This window comes from Dinoponera quadriceps, unplaced genomic scaffold (assembly GCF_001313825.1).
Source record: "Dinoponera quadriceps isolate SergipeBrazil2010 unplaced genomic scaffold, ASM131382v1 scaffold316, whole genome shotgun sequence".
In the NCBI taxonomy this organism is placed as follows: Eukaryota; Metazoa; Arthropoda; class Insecta; order Hymenoptera; family Formicidae; genus Dinoponera; species Dinoponera quadriceps.
This window is the reverse complement of record NW_014554530.1, coordinates 1,006,908-1,025,327: the sequence shown is the minus strand read 5'-3', so window position 1 is coordinate 1,025,327 and position 18,420 is coordinate 1,006,908. Positions and strand designations below refer to the sequence as shown.

Sequence of the window (18,420 nt, the reverse complement as noted above, 5' to 3'; positions counted from 1 at the left end):
ACGGCGCTCGTCGAAGGAATCGGTTCCCTCCGAGGCCCGGTTCACCCCGTATCCTCGATCAGGAGACTCGCAGGTTCGCGTCGTCGGTCGCTGGCTGTCCAGGCTCCCTGCGACGAGAAGAGCACGACGAGTGATCGGCGTTGTCCGTTGTACCGAGGACCGGTTCGATGACTTGATCGATAAATCATTCAAATCGAGCCGCCCCGAAGAATCCCAGACAGACGAATGACTGGACGAGCTTCGTAGGTCAATATTGCGGGGACTTTCTGAATCCACGATTTCCGTTAAAGTAGAAAATATTATCTCGAGACAAGACAAAACACAATCTTCCTCTTCGACTTCAACCTTGGCTCCGTTAAATGCCGATTAGGATCTGTCGCAAATAGAAGACAAAATTGAAAGAGACGAAAGCGATGAAAGAGAAACGATAATAGCAAGATCGTAGAAGATCGATGCCCCTTAAGGGGAAGTGACGTCCACGTCGTATCACAACAATTGGTGCGAGTTGTCGGGAAGCAATGAGGTCAGGGCGCCGTTGCATTGCGCGTTAGCGGGATAAGCTTCGACTGAAGTTGAGCGAGTAAACGGCAGGAAGAATTAATACATTTTGAGAAACTAGTCATCCCGGAAAGTGTCGTGAAAGCTGCACTCACAATGACGGAGAACTGGCTCAACAGCACTGTGATGTTTAACATGACGACGGTGATGCCTCACGTAATGAGCAGCGTTGCGCCGAAGAGACACGTGTCTTTCGTTCCTCAGCTCGTGCTGACCCTCGTCTACATAACCGGCGTCATCGGCAACGTGTCCGCTCTTGTCATTCTCTTTCATCGAGATAAGGTGAGCCCATCGAGACGAAATCATGTATTAGCTCGCATTAATCAGTCACATTCGCCTTCGTATCGCTGAAGCAGATGTCTTCGTTATCCAAGAAAAAACCGCTGTTACATATAAATTACAATTTCATGTTTGTAAGTTCTATTTAAAGTAGGTTAGATTATATCTGAAATTATAACATTTGCCTCCGGAGCTTCATACGCGTTAGTGCTCTAACGATTTGGAGTTCGCTCAGAGTTTTATTAGAAACCCTGTCGCTCGATCCTGCGAACTTGATTCCGTCGGCGAGAAGTAAACTTTTCCATCATTAATCATCTCGTAGGTAATTCGCCGAAAAGCTCAACGAGTGCCAAATTTATCTCAACGAATACAAATATAGCAGGGATCTCGCATGAATATAATCATAAAAGTGTTCCCACTCACGCGTGGATCTAATAATAATTTAACACGACAGCAGAAATACGTATTCTTTAGACGCACACTTTAGACGCGCTCCCTTGATCTTACTTAGGGGTGATTTCGTTTCCCCTCTCGGCAATAAAAAGCGACGGAACGATATAGCACGTCATATCCCCGTTAATATCGCTTCCTTTCAGAGGAGGAACCGCAAGCACCTGCTGATGTTGCGTTGTTTGGCGACCAATGATCTCGTCGCTTTACTGGGAATGCTGGTACAGATGTATGTCACGATTTATGTCGGCAACGTGGCGTCCACCCGAATATTTTGCTCCTTGCGAGTGGTCTGGCGACTTTTCGGCCTCTTCAGCGGCTGCGTGGCTATTGTTATGGCGGCGGAGAGATGGCTGGCTCTGACTAGGCCTTTCGTTTATCAGAAGGTAAGCCTAGCTTTAAGATAACCTCTCAAAACTCCGGAGCTTCTCTAAGTGGTAATTAATCATGCGAAAGTTTGCACAGGGAACTTTACGTCTTACAGAATAGATGACACGGTTCTGTTGTTTCTGCATTAACTGGAATAGTAATTAGCTAAGAACCTGTTGACATTCATATTGCATAGCTACGAACGCTCGCGTTTATCCTTGGCACATCATTGAGGCGTTAATTAAATTGATTACAAACCTCTAAGAACAAATATGTTATAAAATATTAATCCTTATAAGCGCGAGGTATTATTTAATATTAAATAATATTTCTGGAATATTAATAGATGTTTCTATGCCCACTCCTAATAATATTTAGAAAATAAAATTATTTAATGTTATTATAATACATATTTTCTAAATAGACTGAATCCCAATGGTGTACTGAGCGTAAAATATAAGGTTATAAGTTTCTAAATTTGTTTCCTTCAAAATACCAATGTTACATATATGTTAACCTTTTTAAGACTCTTTAATTTTCGGCCTCGGCCTCAGCGATTCATCACATGAGTACTTCACGAAAGAGAAGGTCACCCGTGAAGTGACGAAAGTGTCAACTACACGCGGAAAAGGGATTAATCGAATTAGCTGAAAAGAAACCAAATTAAAATTAACCAAATTTGGTTTTTTGAAACCAGATATTCCGTCAACCTTCAACCAAAACGCGTTCGGTTCGTTCATTGTCACACTAACTTAACCAATCGTTTTCTCTCCGTATAGTAGATCGCGATATTACGTAATATCTTATTAAATCTGAACTAACCTTCGCATTGAGATTCTTAGGAATTCTTACTCATCGATACTGTGCGGATCTGACGATGCGAACGGTGAATATTCGAAGCACGAGAAAGACATAGAGATATCGCACTTGGCATTTCGCGCGCACACGCATTTGCGTACTGAACGTTGATCCATCAATTCGATGGCGCCGGTATCAGGCAAATCGAGCGGGAAAAGAGTGGATGTGTCGTTGTTTACCGGGTGACTGTTCTCGAGTTAATCAATTATTTTTTATCACTGCGATGAAAAACATTTCGGGGGTGTCGTCCAATGTTAAAAGAAATTATTTCCACGACGAAGAACGTATTCTTCGAAATTTATGAGATCCGAGCCGCTACGATGTTTTCGCTTAAATATAACTGGGATTAAAAATAAACGGTGTTATTAACATCGGCGAGATTTTTCGTGCCATACTCATCACAATCGATTTATATATAATCCGAGTCGCGGAAGACCCGACGGTCTAAGATCGTGAATTCCCACATTTCAACGCGCGTGCATGCGAAACGGACAAGAAGTTTAGCGAACGTCGGGATATTCGGGTCGTGTCGTCTTCCTCATTCTTAGTCTTGTTGCCTGGAAGATTCGGGAACAGCTTAGACGTGTGTAAACAGGACTTTTCTATCCAAACGATAGAGAGACGCAACTGGCATTCCTAAGGTTAAAAATGAAGGAAGTGACTAAGAGATAAATGAGATTTAACTTCATTTTTCTCGCGTACTAAATAAAGAAGAGAATTGAAAGAAATTATGCTATCATTTATCGAGGAAACTGGATTGTCCCTGCTGAGAGACAACGGACTAAGCACATTGCCAAAGTAAACCGTACCTTATAATTCACGGCATGGTTTCGCTTCATGCGGTCGAGCTGGCGCGTGCGAGAAAATTTATTCGCGTACGCTATAAAGGCACTCCAGAGCTTCGACGTTTATAGAGCGGCGGGCCACATTTTATAATGAAGGTGAAAGAGAACGGAGAGCCTCGATGATTGATCGACGAGTTGAAAATTTTTTGTTTTTGCGAGTTACATTAACGCATCGTTATCGAAATATTGAAACTCGAAGTTTCGATGAATTAATAAATCGGAGCCTTTCTTCTTCGAAGGAGTCACAAATCACGCGTTACTTCCTTCGAGGAAGTATCGATTGCGGCAAAGAAAGATGACGTTGTTCTATAATGAAGCGTCAATTTACGCTGCGGTCACTTTCACACGCAGCACGCACGAGTGCAATTAATTGGAGATGATTAATGCTATTGCGTCGCAATTCATCAAATATTGTCTTTTCCCGGGAAGACCTACCTAATCCTTCTTAACACTCGATAGGATCATACACTAAAATAAAATTAAAGATCAATATTAATTTGCGCATGTTATTTCACGTCATCGAGGTATAATCGTCAGAACATCAGAACTGTCGAAATTAGTTTTATTCATGAATGATAGCTACGGGGTAGCAATCAATATAAAACAATCCGATAAAATTAAAGAAAATTAAAACAATTTAAATTTGTAATAAAGCTTCTATTATACGCCATCAAAGTATAATTGTAACGAACATTTAATCTTAGTTTAATTGATGAATGGCAGCTATAAAAAATTGCACATAATCGATATAAAACGATTCAATAGAATTAAAAAATTTAAAGAGTTTATACTAAAGCTTGTAATTTACTTTAAATTTATTCTAAATTTATTATGAAGCTTATAATTTATTCTAAATTTATTATAAAGCTGGCGAAGAGTCAGTACTCTTTTTAGTATAACTTTAGGATTTAAATTTTCAGTATGACATATTATTATTATTTTTCGTTCAATAGATGTAAACACATAAATCCCAACTCAGCTCTTATTGCTAGATTCGCGATCAGCGATTCTAAATTTATAGAGTAAACGTTACGTGTAGTGTTCCAAGAGTAGAACGAAATCAAATCGTAACCGAAAGTCTCCTCTCGACATTAATCGATATTACTCGTACAAGTAAACACTCGATAACGCCGAAAAATCCATTACGATACTTCCCGCCGCACGGTGATATGAATTGTGACACGTACGTTTCCTGTAATTGATATCCGATACACATTAAACCTCTTTTCCCGGGCGGTCGGGGGAAATTCACGACATTGTGTCGCCCGAGTCTGTAGATAACTGCACGTTCACGAAAATAAGACTATATCCGGGAACAACACTAAAATGAGATCTGTCACGCAACTAATCTTCAAAATATTTTACGTGTTGACTTTGTGGACAATATATATAATCGAAACTACATAGAATATACATCTTACAACGCTTTTACATTATTACAGATAAAATATTTTTCTTCCGGTCGTGTGTATAATTAATTTTATGTAGCCAGCAGGTTCATAGCAAAGTGATGCTTTTTAATCGCGGTTCATCACTTTCAACTTTTGCAAATCATTGCAGTTTACGCCGATGAAAAATCGATTGATTTATTGGCGTTGGCCCAATTCTTGGCCTGATCTCAAGTGCGAATTTCACCGTCGCCCTTGAAAATCCCGCGAAGATTCCGGGGGGGATGAACGTTCGGCGATGCTCCCGAAACGTCCGTAACGACGTAGCTCGTCAAAGCAAGACGTCAGCGCGAACGTATGTTACGTTTCGCGCGTCAAAGTTGGCCTATTTAACGAGGTAGCGGACACCGTCGTCATTTTTTCGCGAACGTATGAAATGAAGAAGACCAGGTCGTTTACCTTCTTATTTATCAAATCATCACCGAGACCGGCCGGTTTCTTCCTTTCGCCGATGTACCGGCCGACGCGTCCCCGTGGATCGAAAGCCGGAGGAATGCATAAATCCAAGTCAAGAATCGCGCGTAATGCGAAAAGAGGGATGATTTACGCGAGTATCGGGAGGTAATAAATTCAGTGGCGGATCGCCGAAGCCTCTCAGGAGTCTCGAAACGTTATTCTTGAAGAAAATACCAATAATAATTACCGGAGGAAAAAGAAAACTGCAACGTGAGACTGCCGGTTTCTCGTGCAAAACGCGAGCGTGTAGCATAAATCGCGTATATCGCGTTTACCATTTCCGACAAAATACGAAGCTACCGAAACGTCAGACTTGTGTGGAGGGAGACAGGAGATCTCCTTCGTCGCGCGTAACGGGTGAAAATCAATGGGTGACACGCATGTATCTTCCAGCAGGTGACGTATCCGATAATTGTGCGGTGTATGTTGGTACTTTGGTTGGCCGCGTTGGCGATGACCAGCCTTCCAGTTCTGGGTTTCGGACTGTACTACAAAGGCGAACGTTGCGTTCGTTACAGGGAGGCTACCGAGTTGAGCGACGTCGCTTACGCTTACGTGTGGTTCGTTTTCGGTGAGTGGATCAGCCACACGGCTACCGATATCTGAAAAACGTCAAATCGCTCTGACAGACTATTCTACCACATAGAATGATATATACAAATACATATGGTGTATATTAAAAAAAATAATAAAAGATAGAAACTATCTTTTAATCCAATGGATTTTGATTAGAAATTCATATTATTTCGAAAGGGACTGCCTTAATTGCAACACGTAAATCGTTTAAAATATGTAGGCCGGCAGTAGAAAAAATTGAAGAATATCAGGATAATCATTTTATTGTTACTGATTATTGAATTTTTTCATTACAGGTACACTTCTATGTTTGTCCATCGTCTGGTGCAATCTGGCGGTCTCCAGAGCTCTGAATAGATTAAGTCGTCGCACAGGTGCCCTCAGACGAATCTGCAGAGCTTCATCGAAGGCGAAACCATTGCTGAAGGTAGCCGGGCCACCGGGTCGGCCGGAAGTCGTCGCTACGGTTGAAGAGAGAGCATTCGCAAGGCTTATGGCTGTATTGTCCATATCGTTCGTAATTTGCTGGATGCCGCAAATGGTAAGTCTATCGGTTTAATTAGCTTTGGCCTATAACGAAAACAATAACGATAACTACTGTTAAATAATTAATGAACCGAGGAAACATAACGTCATGTTTATATTAATCATTGTGTCAATATCATTTCTCATTCGGAAGAAAACATCTGGGAACGAAGGGACGATGTTACGAGAAATAAGATTTTGTTCGCGAGACTTCCATATCTTCCTAGTATCTATTATGAATACAAAAAAAAGGAAATGTCACGCACGCACGTATGTCACCCGAAAAATGTATGAACTCCCCCATCTGACGGACAATTACCTTTCGTCGAACAGCCCGATGAGCGAGCGTCCAGAGGGGTGAGGTGAGATAAGTGCGTAGAATGACCCACGCGAAAAAATGCGACCCGATCGATCTTCCCCGTTTACGCAACGTACAAGAAGAAGAGCATGTTGATGGTTTTTCACCCTCTCGTGACGGAGAAGACGCAGAAGACCGCGGTAGACGGCAAATAAAGGTCTATTTATAGCACGTGGAATGCACGTGGGACATGTTTTACCGGAGGGTGATTTCTACCTACTTAAGGTTTAATTGAGAGAGACCCTCCGTCGGGACATCGAGCTCCCTCACTTTTCCAGTTAGATATCTCCTCATTATCCGTCGTCAACGTTAAAAGATAGGACCTTGCTGATTTTTCGTTAGGGAGCCGCTTCGCTTCCGGCAGTTTTAGATACTCGCTCGCTTAGTTCTGGTTTAGCAGCCGACAATACGACCCACGTGATTCGCCTGCGAAGTGATGTTTTAGCGTTCGCGCTGCTGCCTACGTCTTCGACATTCGCGATATTATATCCTCGATATTTATTTTCTGATATTCTCTCTTGCTTTGAACGGAAGAAATGATAGCCGTATGCAAAATTGATTCTCAACGGTTCAATTTATGCTTTTCTACTTTTGGTAGGTTTTTACGACACAGTAATGTAATATAATACTCAGCTATCTTTTTAAAATACATCTCGGCATATTTTAAGATAGAGAAAATAAGAACAACCGATAAAGTCAATAATTAAATTGTCTTGCTAAAATGGTTATATTTAAATAGTTAGTTTTTATATTTTTGAAATTTTTATATTTAAATAGTTAAATCTCTCTTTTAGTAAAATATAATAAGAACACATGAATACTGTCGTAATAAATAATCGAATATTTAATAGCAAATCGACTTATTCAAGGCAAACATTTTCACGCTGAAAATAACGATTATAATTATTTATTCTTATGTCTAGCTGCGAAACACAGAAATATCATGTGTTACCGCTACAAGCGGAGGAGGTTGAGAAGGATAAACGAGTATTTGGAAATAGTCTCACGTACGATAGCCATCGAGACATTCGCGAGCTAATATTCTAGGCGTTACTGAATTGATCTCATCCTGTTGACCGTTTTGCCGGACGAAAACTATGATGTTGGAAGATTTCGCTCGTGAAAACCGATTCGATCGTCGCGAAAAGGATATGAGTCAACAAATGAATCTTTTATAAGCGCGACAAGGAATTTAATTAACTTTTTTTGTCAAGAGTGTTGTATGGAAATAAAGCACGCGAGAACATGCAAATTTCGGTTTATTTTTAGTGATTTATGCTAAGCGGAAATTCGATTGTAATGCTTCCGTCGACTTTCGAAATATTTTCTTCTTCATGACACATATTCTTTTCGCAAGAAATGATTTATGTGTCGATCAACGTTTAAGAATTGTCATCTTACTTATTTCTTGATTTATTCTTGCAGATTTCTATTCCACTGGCTCAATTTGCAATAAGACTGCCTCAAACGGCTGTCACCGCACGGAAATGCATTCGTATCTTCCACATTACAGCTGATATTCTTTTGTGCATTCACTTTACACTGGACCCGTATATCTACGTGCTGCTACGAATGCCACGTCCGAGATTTAGATTGTTGAAGCCGCTCTGCAGGATTTGCTGGCCGGACCGAAGCCGCTCCGGCTCGTTTACAGGTGAGACGCAGATGCAGAACAATCGACGTTTAAATATCGGAAAAAAGGACCTTTCGTATTTTCTTTTTTCTCTACACAAGAGTCATAAATCGTAGCAACCGTGGTCAAATATATCGGCGAAAAATAATTATATATATTAATAATCATGTAGTTAAAGTTTGCAGTATCATGCAGAATGATTGCATTATCTACTCGGACAAACGCGTTCGCACAATCGTGGTCACCCTGCAGTCCGTTTGATCACACGATTATTTTGCATCCTAGGAACGACGGATCAACAGTGTAGTAGTGGTGGTGATCCGCCCACGCCGATCACCGAGGCCCCATCGACACCTGTCAGCGAGGAACATGAATCGCATCTGATCACAGCGTCCGTCTGAGACTGGCTTCTGCGGGTGGTCTTCTCAAAGCGAATGAAAGATCGCGACGCACGTGTACGTTTTGATCGCGTCGTTGGAAGACCCTCGCTCGATTTTCGATCAACTTCGTCAGAGACTCCGTTCATTTGCGCCAGGCAAGTGATAGCGACGTTGAATTTTCGCGCGCGGTGTTGAAATATTACTTAAAGGGATTAATTTGAAAAAAAAAGAGAAAGTAAATAAGAGAAATGAATGTATATTCTCGGACATACGTGTATAAGCTTCTAGTCAGTAAACAGTGCAAGAATGACGGATTGACGGGACGTGTAGTTAATCACACGAGCAATCAAAGCGTTTACGCAATTAGAACTTGGTGAAGTAGCGCAAAAATGTATTCCAAATATGAATTACGAGAGACAAGACATGGATATAAATCACGTTATGTCTTGAACAACGTATATTTTTGAGAGATGGAAGTGAGGCTTGAAGTGTAAAATATACAAAAATATTCTTGAAGTTTTTCGACTTAATATAATATTTCGACTAAAAAATATAATATAAAATAGAAAATAATATCAAGTATATATTTGGAGTAATGTTCTATCTTTTTAGACGCAGCATATTGCAAAGCTATTTCATACATGTTTTAGTATTATAAAATTTATCTATCAATCTATATAGAATTTACACGGAAGAAACCAATAGGTTTCAATAGCTATTCGCAAACTAATCGTTTTCAAGATATTTAATTTTCTATCGTGTAAGTTAAATTTTTTGTACGATTATACAAACTGACACATAATCGATATTTCGAAGATTGATTTTACAATATCAAGTCACGTGGAGTTTAGTATGTACATTTTAATACATACTGCAAATCTTTGATATCTTCTTTCTACACAATCCGTAAAACAAAAATTAAATTAATCTCCATATGTATCAAAATAAAAAGAAAAAAAGTATTTCTTTCATCTTAATCGCATTTTACATCTATTAAAATCTCCACGTTGCCTTAATTTGCACTTCAAATATATTTTAAAATTATTTTATTCTTGCGATACTTTCTGAGAATTACTTCCGTTCACTCTTTTTCAAAAGATATTAACTCGTTAATAAATGAAAACGGAATGAAATAAAATGAAGAAAACGCTTCGCAGCATTAACGGCTCGATATTTCGCGCACCTGATAGATTGCTTCGCGCTTTAACTTATTTCTCGCTCGACGACAATCAGTATTTCCTGCTACGATAATTTAACTTTTCACTAATTAATCCTCACTTCAAAGAATAATAACTGTACCCCCGTCAGAAGCGCGATCGCTTCGGCTTTACTTAGCGGTTTTAATTTCACATCGCTACCACTTCTAGAAGCGAAGTTCTCGGCGATTGTACGCTGCTGCCCTCTCGATCGATTCGGCCAAAGCGCAGCCGACTACCTGCTACGCTGAGTGAATGCGTGGTGGGGGAGCGGCCGCATTCCGCGTTTCCGGGAAACCTTATCTTACACGTGGCGTAGCCCATTCAACTGCGGCAGCGGCCTTGTCCCCCCACTCGTGCCCGGCCGCCCAAACAAGAGGTTCATTGATCCGGTCGCGGTATACGGCGTGCAGCGTTTGTCGAGCGCGCTGAAACTCAAAAGGCCGTAACTCGCGAATGAATCAATACAGAGACACGAAACGAAAGCCAATCTTCTCGGCAGGCAATCCCCCATGCGTCTGTATTGTTTTTTTTTTTACCGATAATAAAGAATACGACCGTATCCAAGCGATAGTTATGAGCCGAGAAATTGCCTGCACGCGGCCTCGCCTTCTTTCACTCGCGACAGAACTGTTGTTTTTTACACGTTTGTACGTGCGTAAAATCATTCTCGTTATTTTAATACTCAATTACGAATGCGAAGGCATTCTCAATTAACGGCAGAATTTAGGAAATTTGACGAAACTATTTGAACTGTCTGAAAATTGTCCGAACGAGATTGATGTATATATAGATGGTCTAAATTTTCTGCGACGTTGATTACTCCCCAATCGTTCAAACAGCATAACTTGCGAAATAAAAAATGGAATATTTCGTGAACGATTAGTGCGTCGATCTAAGTTTTTACGGCCTTTTCTTTCGCCCTTTTTTTCAGGATTTCTATTAGCCGGTTATGTTTTATCGATAATTCTGAAATATCACGTACGTCTCACTCTGTCGTATATGTATTTCGCGACACGATTGCGACACAGCGAGAGATGTCGGTATATAATTGTAAACGACTTTATTTTAAACGAACATCGTTATTTGTACATAATATCATACATATATACGTTAATGAATGTGCGTGTAGCGCGCAGAGTAGTGTGTTCGCACGTTTAACAATTCTCAAATAACAAACGTTAATCCTTAAAAATTATCTCTAGATCATGCTTCGTCCGTCGGTCATTCTTGCGAGACAAACACACACCCGCAAATACTTGCACGTACAAAAGGGATAGAATGCAAACATACACTCCTTGTCCGGGTTCTACCGAAGTATTGTCGCGTATTTTGTCAGTTGCATTGATTGAAGCGCAGCGAGGTAAACCCAAATCGAGCGAAATCATACAGTACAAATATATAATGCGATCGCATCGGCAGATAGCTCGCCGCAAGACATCAACGGTGTGAAAGATATAACTTGTATACTCTCATCGTCGAGAGGAGAGCGAAGTCGCTCGAAAAAAAAATGTATACACGAATACTCGTACGCGAGTCCTCAATGAAAATTTCTACAAAATCGTCCACGTATACAAGATGTAACATCGGTCACTTCTTAGGGAAGACGTCATTGTGATTGCGCGTTTGCACTTTCTGTCATTTTATAATTTATTCGTGACATATAAGGAGATACAATATGCGTGTGTATTAGTACGTTCTCGTAGAAATGTTACATTAAAATTATGACTTGAGTAAAACAGACGTGTGTAACTGCTCTTAATTAAGAATTTTTTGTTATATATGTATATTTAATATTATCAATATATATGTATTATATATATCCAAGAAAATCTCTCACATCTCGTATCCAATATAACTTACTTTCGATCGACAATCGATTCAAATTACAACTGAAACCGCAATCACCACAACAGTTTTCTCACATCGCGCAATTCTTGTTACACCGTGTATATTTGTATCTGAGAATCTTCTTTGTTTGGAGATCGAAATTATGCTCGATACATATCACTCGCATGTCCGCGCGCGCACACACACACACACGCACACACACACACACACACACACATACTGCACGCACGCACGCACACACTCACGCGCATACATATATTTTTCTCTTGTTTAGTTTGACAAAGATTTATATAATTCGATGACAATATATATGTATATATATGGATATATATATATATATATATCGTTCTCTTTCTTTGAAAAAATATCATTTTCATGGGATAAACCGGTGCTTTCTCCGAATTCCCGACTTAATTGTTATAACTGACGTTATAATACACACATTATATAGAGAATTGCAGAATAGCAGGATGGAAAGGCCAAGAAGTATAGTATAAAAGAACGAATGTTTCTCCGCCTAAAAACGCGTCCGCTTGTTTCGACTATGAACTCGAATAATAACGATGAACAATGAAATTGTGTGATACGCTAATCGGAGAGATCCCTTCTTCCAGCGATCCAGCAAGTTTCGTGCGACAGTGCGAGTACACCTCGCTCGCGGATCCGTCGCGGATTCTTCTTTCTCGATCGAATCGTAATCAACTCACTTTATCTCACATCGCGATAATTAATTCAATTACTAACTAAATTCAATAGCACGTAAGTCACCGCCTGATCGGAATAATCGTCCGGCCGTTTCGTCAAAACGGGTTTTCACCGATAGAACGTAGCGGACGTCAACTCTACTCACAGCGACTTCGGTTGGTCTCGTGTACAATTACCTCGACGTATATTACCATTTAATTATTGTCAAACGTACTGTATGTTTACACGGTCAATTAACTATTAAATTATTCGCAGCTGCGTCGACCTGAGGCTGCGATCAGTGTTTTCAGCGATTTCCGGTGCGTTCCTCGCACACCTGTATCTCGCAAGCAACGGAGACGCGCGATTGTCGTATGGTTTCGCCGCGTTAACGCTCCGGAGTAGTTGCCGTATTGGATTCGTGACGTTTCATAGGCAAGAAATGACACGTTGAGGAATATTGCGTCCCATTTGCGAATAAAAAGATATTTGGACAAAACAACACTCGAGATCGTTTGAAGACACTTGTGAAAATGGACGTAAACTCTCCTTTTCCCTCCTGACGGTCAAAATAGCAGTAAAAGTGAAATAAGGCCCCATTCATTCATAAGAAAACACACGGTTTTACAGCTGTTGAAAGGAATGGAAAATATGCTCCTACGTATAAAATTCCGAACTAATCTCGCTTTTTGTCCATTTCTACGGGTTTAACAAATATTTCACAACTCTATAAACGCGTAATATTATTTAACATTAAGTAATATTTTGAGCATATTCTTAGAATATTAGACGTAATATTCTAATAATATTCTGGTAATATTATTTAATATTATCGTAATATTTTTATATATTTTTTCAATATTCAACTCTATATATATATATATATATATATATATAGTTGTAGTTTTTTTACTTCAAATGTATTGCAATTGTTTTATTATATAAATAAAGTCGAAATAATTTTGTATAAAAATATATTTTATATTAGAAAATTATATATATATATATATATATATATATATATATATATATAATGTATGTGTATATATTTTTTATTTATATATGTATTTGTATATTATTATTTTTTTATTCTAAGAATATTTTATAATATGCCAAGAATATTACGTGAAGTGGACAGTATAACATCAATAGAACATTCCTATAATATTCTAGGAATATTACGCGCTTATAGGGAAGTCACACCTGCACAATTAAACAAATAACAATTAAACAAATAATAGTGAAATAGCACGCAACACAAATTTTCGTTGTCAACATGTCACACATATAAGTACGGTCGAGTAAGCGCTATAAATGTTTCGAAGCGTTTCTCCTTTTATTTCTTCTTTTATTCAGACTCAAAAAATATATGAAGAAAGAGAAATGCTTTGAAGCATTTGTAGCGCTTGCTGCACGCACTCTATTAGTTCATTTTTTGGTCATTCTGAATTTTGTCGCTACTATTAACGCATAGTTCTTGGCCGACTATTCCGGAGCCTTAAGCGTTAAATTTCGACCCTTATCGCCGGATTCACCATCGGAAACGAAGGAAAATGAAACTTGAAGAAAAACACACGTATATGAGAGGGAGTATTGACGATAGAAGAATTGTTGGCACTTTCCTGTTGTACTTTAGTTAGAGAATAATGAAGTCCGAATGTTGAATACGAGCAGTCATCTAACACGAATGACGTACGAGCGAAGTGGCGTGCAGATTCGTTTTCACATTCGACATTTGGCACTTCAATAGTAGTAAGAAATATAGATCTTTACATTCGCTAATCGAATTAGGCCACTGATTGATATATATATACACATAGATAAGCTCGATTTAACGCCCTGCCAGGTATCATATTTCTCATTCAGCGCCGATTCCTCGGCGTCAATTCGCTCGATCGTAATCGGACCCAAGATAGGAGATCCGTTTTAAGGCTCCTGGTCCTTCGCTGCAACTGTCCCTGTTTCATGACATCAGAAGCGAGAAAACGCATGCCGAGAAATTCTTGCGTTATACGTTCAAATAAAAAGATATACTTACGAAATAACGATCGATTCAGCACACTCGTAAAATTGTCCGAACACTTTTCTTTTACTCGAAACAATCAATGAACAGTCGTAAAATTAACATTGACAAAATCACGAGAAAAGAGATCGGAAAAGCATGTTCCATGTCAGGTTAATTTTGAGACCATTTATCGATCGTTCGAATAAAGGAAAAGTGTTCGGACAATTTTATAAGTGTGTTAAATCGATCACAAGTGTCATTTTGTAGGAATATTTTCTTATTTGAACGTATAACGCAAAAATTCTTGGCATGTGTTTTCTCGCTTCCGACGTCATCCAACAAAGATAGTTGCAGCGAGGGACCAGGAGCCTTACGTTAGTCATACTTTCTACACTCTCGACAATCCTTCGCGTTTTCCTCCTACCGAGAGTCCGATTACTTTACTCGTTCCATGGCAGGCGCGTATAAGGTACAAAAAGGTGCAGGTAAGAGAAAATTTTTTGTGCGCGTAACAAATTCCCAACGACGCGAATGTCTCAAGAGCGTCTCATCTAAAAGTGATATCTAAAAGCGATATCTAGAAAATAGTATATCAGTTTTTCGGACGCTCCTCGGGCTTTCGTGTCGTTTGGGAATATGCTGGTTTTATAAGAATTCACGGGCCGTTTAGACATCACATTTTCATCATATGATATGATAAGTACATATCGACATTGAGAGTTACATCGAGAATCAAATTCCATCAAAATCCAATGTGAAATTCAATTCCGCGATTCGTTCGGTGTCAACGATTTACCAAAGACGCGTGCTCGATTCGTTGAAGGATCGAGCACGCGTCTTTCGCGTAAATCATCGGCACCGAACGAATCGCGGGATTGAGGCACCGGTCGATGTAAATGAATGCATGTAACGTATTTTGTTCTTAACGTAACGTTCCTTTGTTAATACGTTTCTAATGAACAGTGAGCGACGGCTGCGACTTTTTGCATGTTCAAACTCAGAAATGTGTCCTCGACAACACGTGTCAAGGTCAAATTAATCGGAGCTTTTTTTCCCCTATTGTAACACTTTTACCATGTATCGAATTAAGTAGAATATAAAATTTCCGATTGTCGACTCCCCCGCTTAACGCGTGAATGATATAAATTGCCGCGACGTAAGAAAAAGAGAGAATGACAAGCTTCTCGATGTTGAAGTTTAAATATTATAAAACAATTGCATTCTTCTGTGCGGTGACGTCATGAACGTACAATCCCAAGCGTATATATTCCCGAGATACAGGGAAGAGAACACGCCCAGCCGCCGTCGTCGATCACTCGTCGTTGGTAAATCGCATCCATTGAACTGAAGAATACACTGGAACGAGCACTGACGCGGTGGGGATCGTGGTTTGTGTCCGCGTCTAAACGGTATCTCGCTCTCTGTCTTACTAACATGCTAGATAGGCTAAGATAAGACAAACAGACAAAGACGGAGATACTTTCTATCTCGGTCTCGGCGCGAGGTAATCCGCCACAAACAAAGGCAGTGGTGGTCCCGGTATGTTCTTCAGTTCAATGATCGGACTGGCACGACCGGTGGCCAGACAATTGGTGGAACCGTTCACAGATCGCATATCGACAGACAGAGAGAAAGCGTCCTCGCTCGGTCAGACTCCTGCGCGAACCGATACTTCTTGACGTCCTGCGAGCAGTACAGTCTCCGCATTGTGCCCTTGATCCGCTCGGCTAGTACCAGCTAGAGAACCCTCCCGCGTTCCCTGAAAACCCCCGGCGCGCCCTGATCGGCCACGATCAGACGACGGTGGTGGCGTTCGCCCGCGTGCACAACAACGATTCCCTCGGCGTGTCATGCCGGCTTTCGTTTACCGCGACCCTTGCCTGCAATCGGCAATTACCGTCTCGTCAGACAACGCAGACTCACGCCCCTCGACAATCGTCTACACGGTAACTGCGGATACATCGAGGCGGGATATACTTGAAAACCTTCGAGGGGCAGGGGGGAAGATGGAATCCCCCAACTATAGCAATCGGTTTACAAGGTGTTCAAGTGAATGAAAAACTAGAAGGTAAAACAGTCAGAATCGGGAAGAGAGTGATTCTGTCGTTGAAAAATGACATCGGGCAACTGTTGCGTTTCAATTTGGACACATTGAGGAGGAGCATGCTTCCGAAAATAAAATACATGTACAGATCTCGGAAAATATGAATATCTTATTTTCCCAAGGAGCAAATCTTTGATGTAATAATATTAGAGAGAAAACTTTCTCGTAGAGAAACCAATGTAACGAAATAACCACCAGGAAATACGTGCGTGACAAACCATAAAGACTCTTTAAAAAACGAACTCTAAGTCGCAAGGTGTTCCACATTGACAGACGGACGTTTAAGAGATTTCATTAAAATCGATGCAATACTTACTATATACAAAATAATTACCGCATCATCCTGAATGTCGTTCAGTATAATGAAAAATTTTATTTAGCATATACAGCGTCGAACAAGTCAGCGACAGGTTTTGTTCTATAGTAATGCAATGTTTGACAAGCAACAACTCAACAAAACCGCTACGCGATAAGAAGGGAACGCATTTAAAATCAACGAAGTTTACGCGAGAAAAGTAGCTCTATAATAACAATTATATTGTCCAGTATATCTTGACTTTTTGTAAATGGCGATTTTATATGCAAGATCGATACGTCTGACCATTCTCGAGTGAAATTCCCCCGCGAGAAATCTTCTATTGTTTACCTGGGGTCGTGCTAAATCGCATCACACTTTCCACAGCAGCAGGTGGTTCGTGGAGTCCTCACGACCTGCCTGCAACTCGGCGGACGCCTGAGGCCCGCGGAAGTCCTCGTAACCATCCCCGCCGGATATTACTAGGAATTTGCAGCGGCTGATGTTGCTCGGCTGTGTCTTGCTGGACTTCAACGAGTACCGATTCACTTTCGGACGCGGGTCCGCTTTCGGGGGGCTCGTCGTCTCTACGCAGGTGAGGAAGCGCACGTGCCCCGTGTGCCCGTGGGGAATTCCTGCGCAATGTTTCTCTCATTATATTTCATATAGACGAGTTCAACAGAACTCTCTTATAATGTATTACTATAAATATGAAAAAGAACGATTTGGCGCGCAACATTTTCTATAATTTTACAAATCATACTGTCACAATTTCATTTAACCAAATTCACACGGAAAAAATTATTGCGCACAAATATATTTTTTTTTTATCAAACGAAGAAATATTTTATATTGTATACGTTTTATATCTTTAATTCGTGCATGACAAAATAGCCGGCTTGATTCCCAAAGAGGAAAGAGATCTTATTCTTAATTATAATTAATTACGCATATCCTTCATAAAATGTTACAATTATACAAGTCATTTTCAATCTTCGTAACGCCAATTGTATTTTTTCACGCAACGTATCAGAGAGCAAGAGTGTCAACGTAAGAATATTATAACGCGCGCGCGACGTTTCATGCCAGGAGCGAGACACCGGCTCGGTTTTACGCGAATAACGGACGTATATGACTGCCAGGATTAATACGTTCGCGCGCGCGACTCATGGCATCCTGTGTCGAGAAGACTGATCGATCGCCCGCTCCTGCGTCCTTCCACGTGGAGCGGCGGGCGGTTGCGCGGCGTTTTGGGGTGTCGGCCAGTTTCTAATTATACCACCGGGCAATAATAACGCCAGCCGATGTATAGGCGACGAAACGAAACGTGACGTCAATACGCACCAGTCACGATCGGCGGCTGCGACATCCTCTGAGTGGATGGCTTTATATGGGGAATTGGCACGGTGAGCAGCACGCCGGCGCTCGTGCCGATCCAAAGCAACTCGTTGCAAGCCAATAGCGCGGTGACCCTGAGACACGCGGCCTTGTGCTGCCGAATTATGTCATCGCAACCTGCAGCAAGTTTAACGCTTCCGTTAAAATAAGTG

The 18,420-nt window shown here is 40.5% G+C and overlaps 2 protein-coding genes across 13 annotated transcripts in view; one reads left to right on the top strand and one right to left on the bottom strand.

Moving 5' to 3' along the window:
* Nucleotides 1-11,751, top strand: LOC106751864 (prostaglandin E2 receptor EP3 subtype). 2 transcript variants are annotated; one of them, XM_014633082.1, is made up of 6 exons: nt 1-840; nt 1,434-1,673; nt 5,660-5,834; nt 6,136-6,380; nt 8,148-8,376; nt 8,641-11,751. In XM_014633082.1, exons 1-6 carry the CDS (start codon nt 655-657, stop codon nt 8,754-8,756), a joined length of 1,191 nt encoding a protein of 396 aa, XP_014488568.1. In that variant the 5' UTR covers nt 1-654; the 3' UTR covers nt 8,757-11,751. The 2 variants fall into 2 exon arrangements, with proteins under 2 accessions (XP_014488568.1, XP_014488567.1); XM_014633081.1 differs by having other exon boundaries at nt 5,657-5,834.
* Nucleotides 6,391-18,420, bottom strand: part of LOC106751862 (rho guanine nucleotide exchange factor 17) — a 74,098-nt gene continuing 62,068 nt past the window's right edge. For 6 of the 11 annotated variants that reach the window (XM_014633072.1, XM_014633070.1, XM_014633069.1 and 3 more), the window contains exons 23-24: nt 18,215-18,388; nt 16,929-17,505 (exon numbers count right to left, since the gene is read on the bottom strand). In XM_014633072.1, coding sequence (XP_014488558.1) covers nt 17,243-17,505; nt 18,215-18,388 — 437 coding nt within the window. In that variant the 3' untranslated portion in view covers nt 16,929-17,242. The other 5 variants (XM_014633074.1, XM_014633075.1, XM_014633073.1 and 2 more) reach the window with 5 other exon arrangements.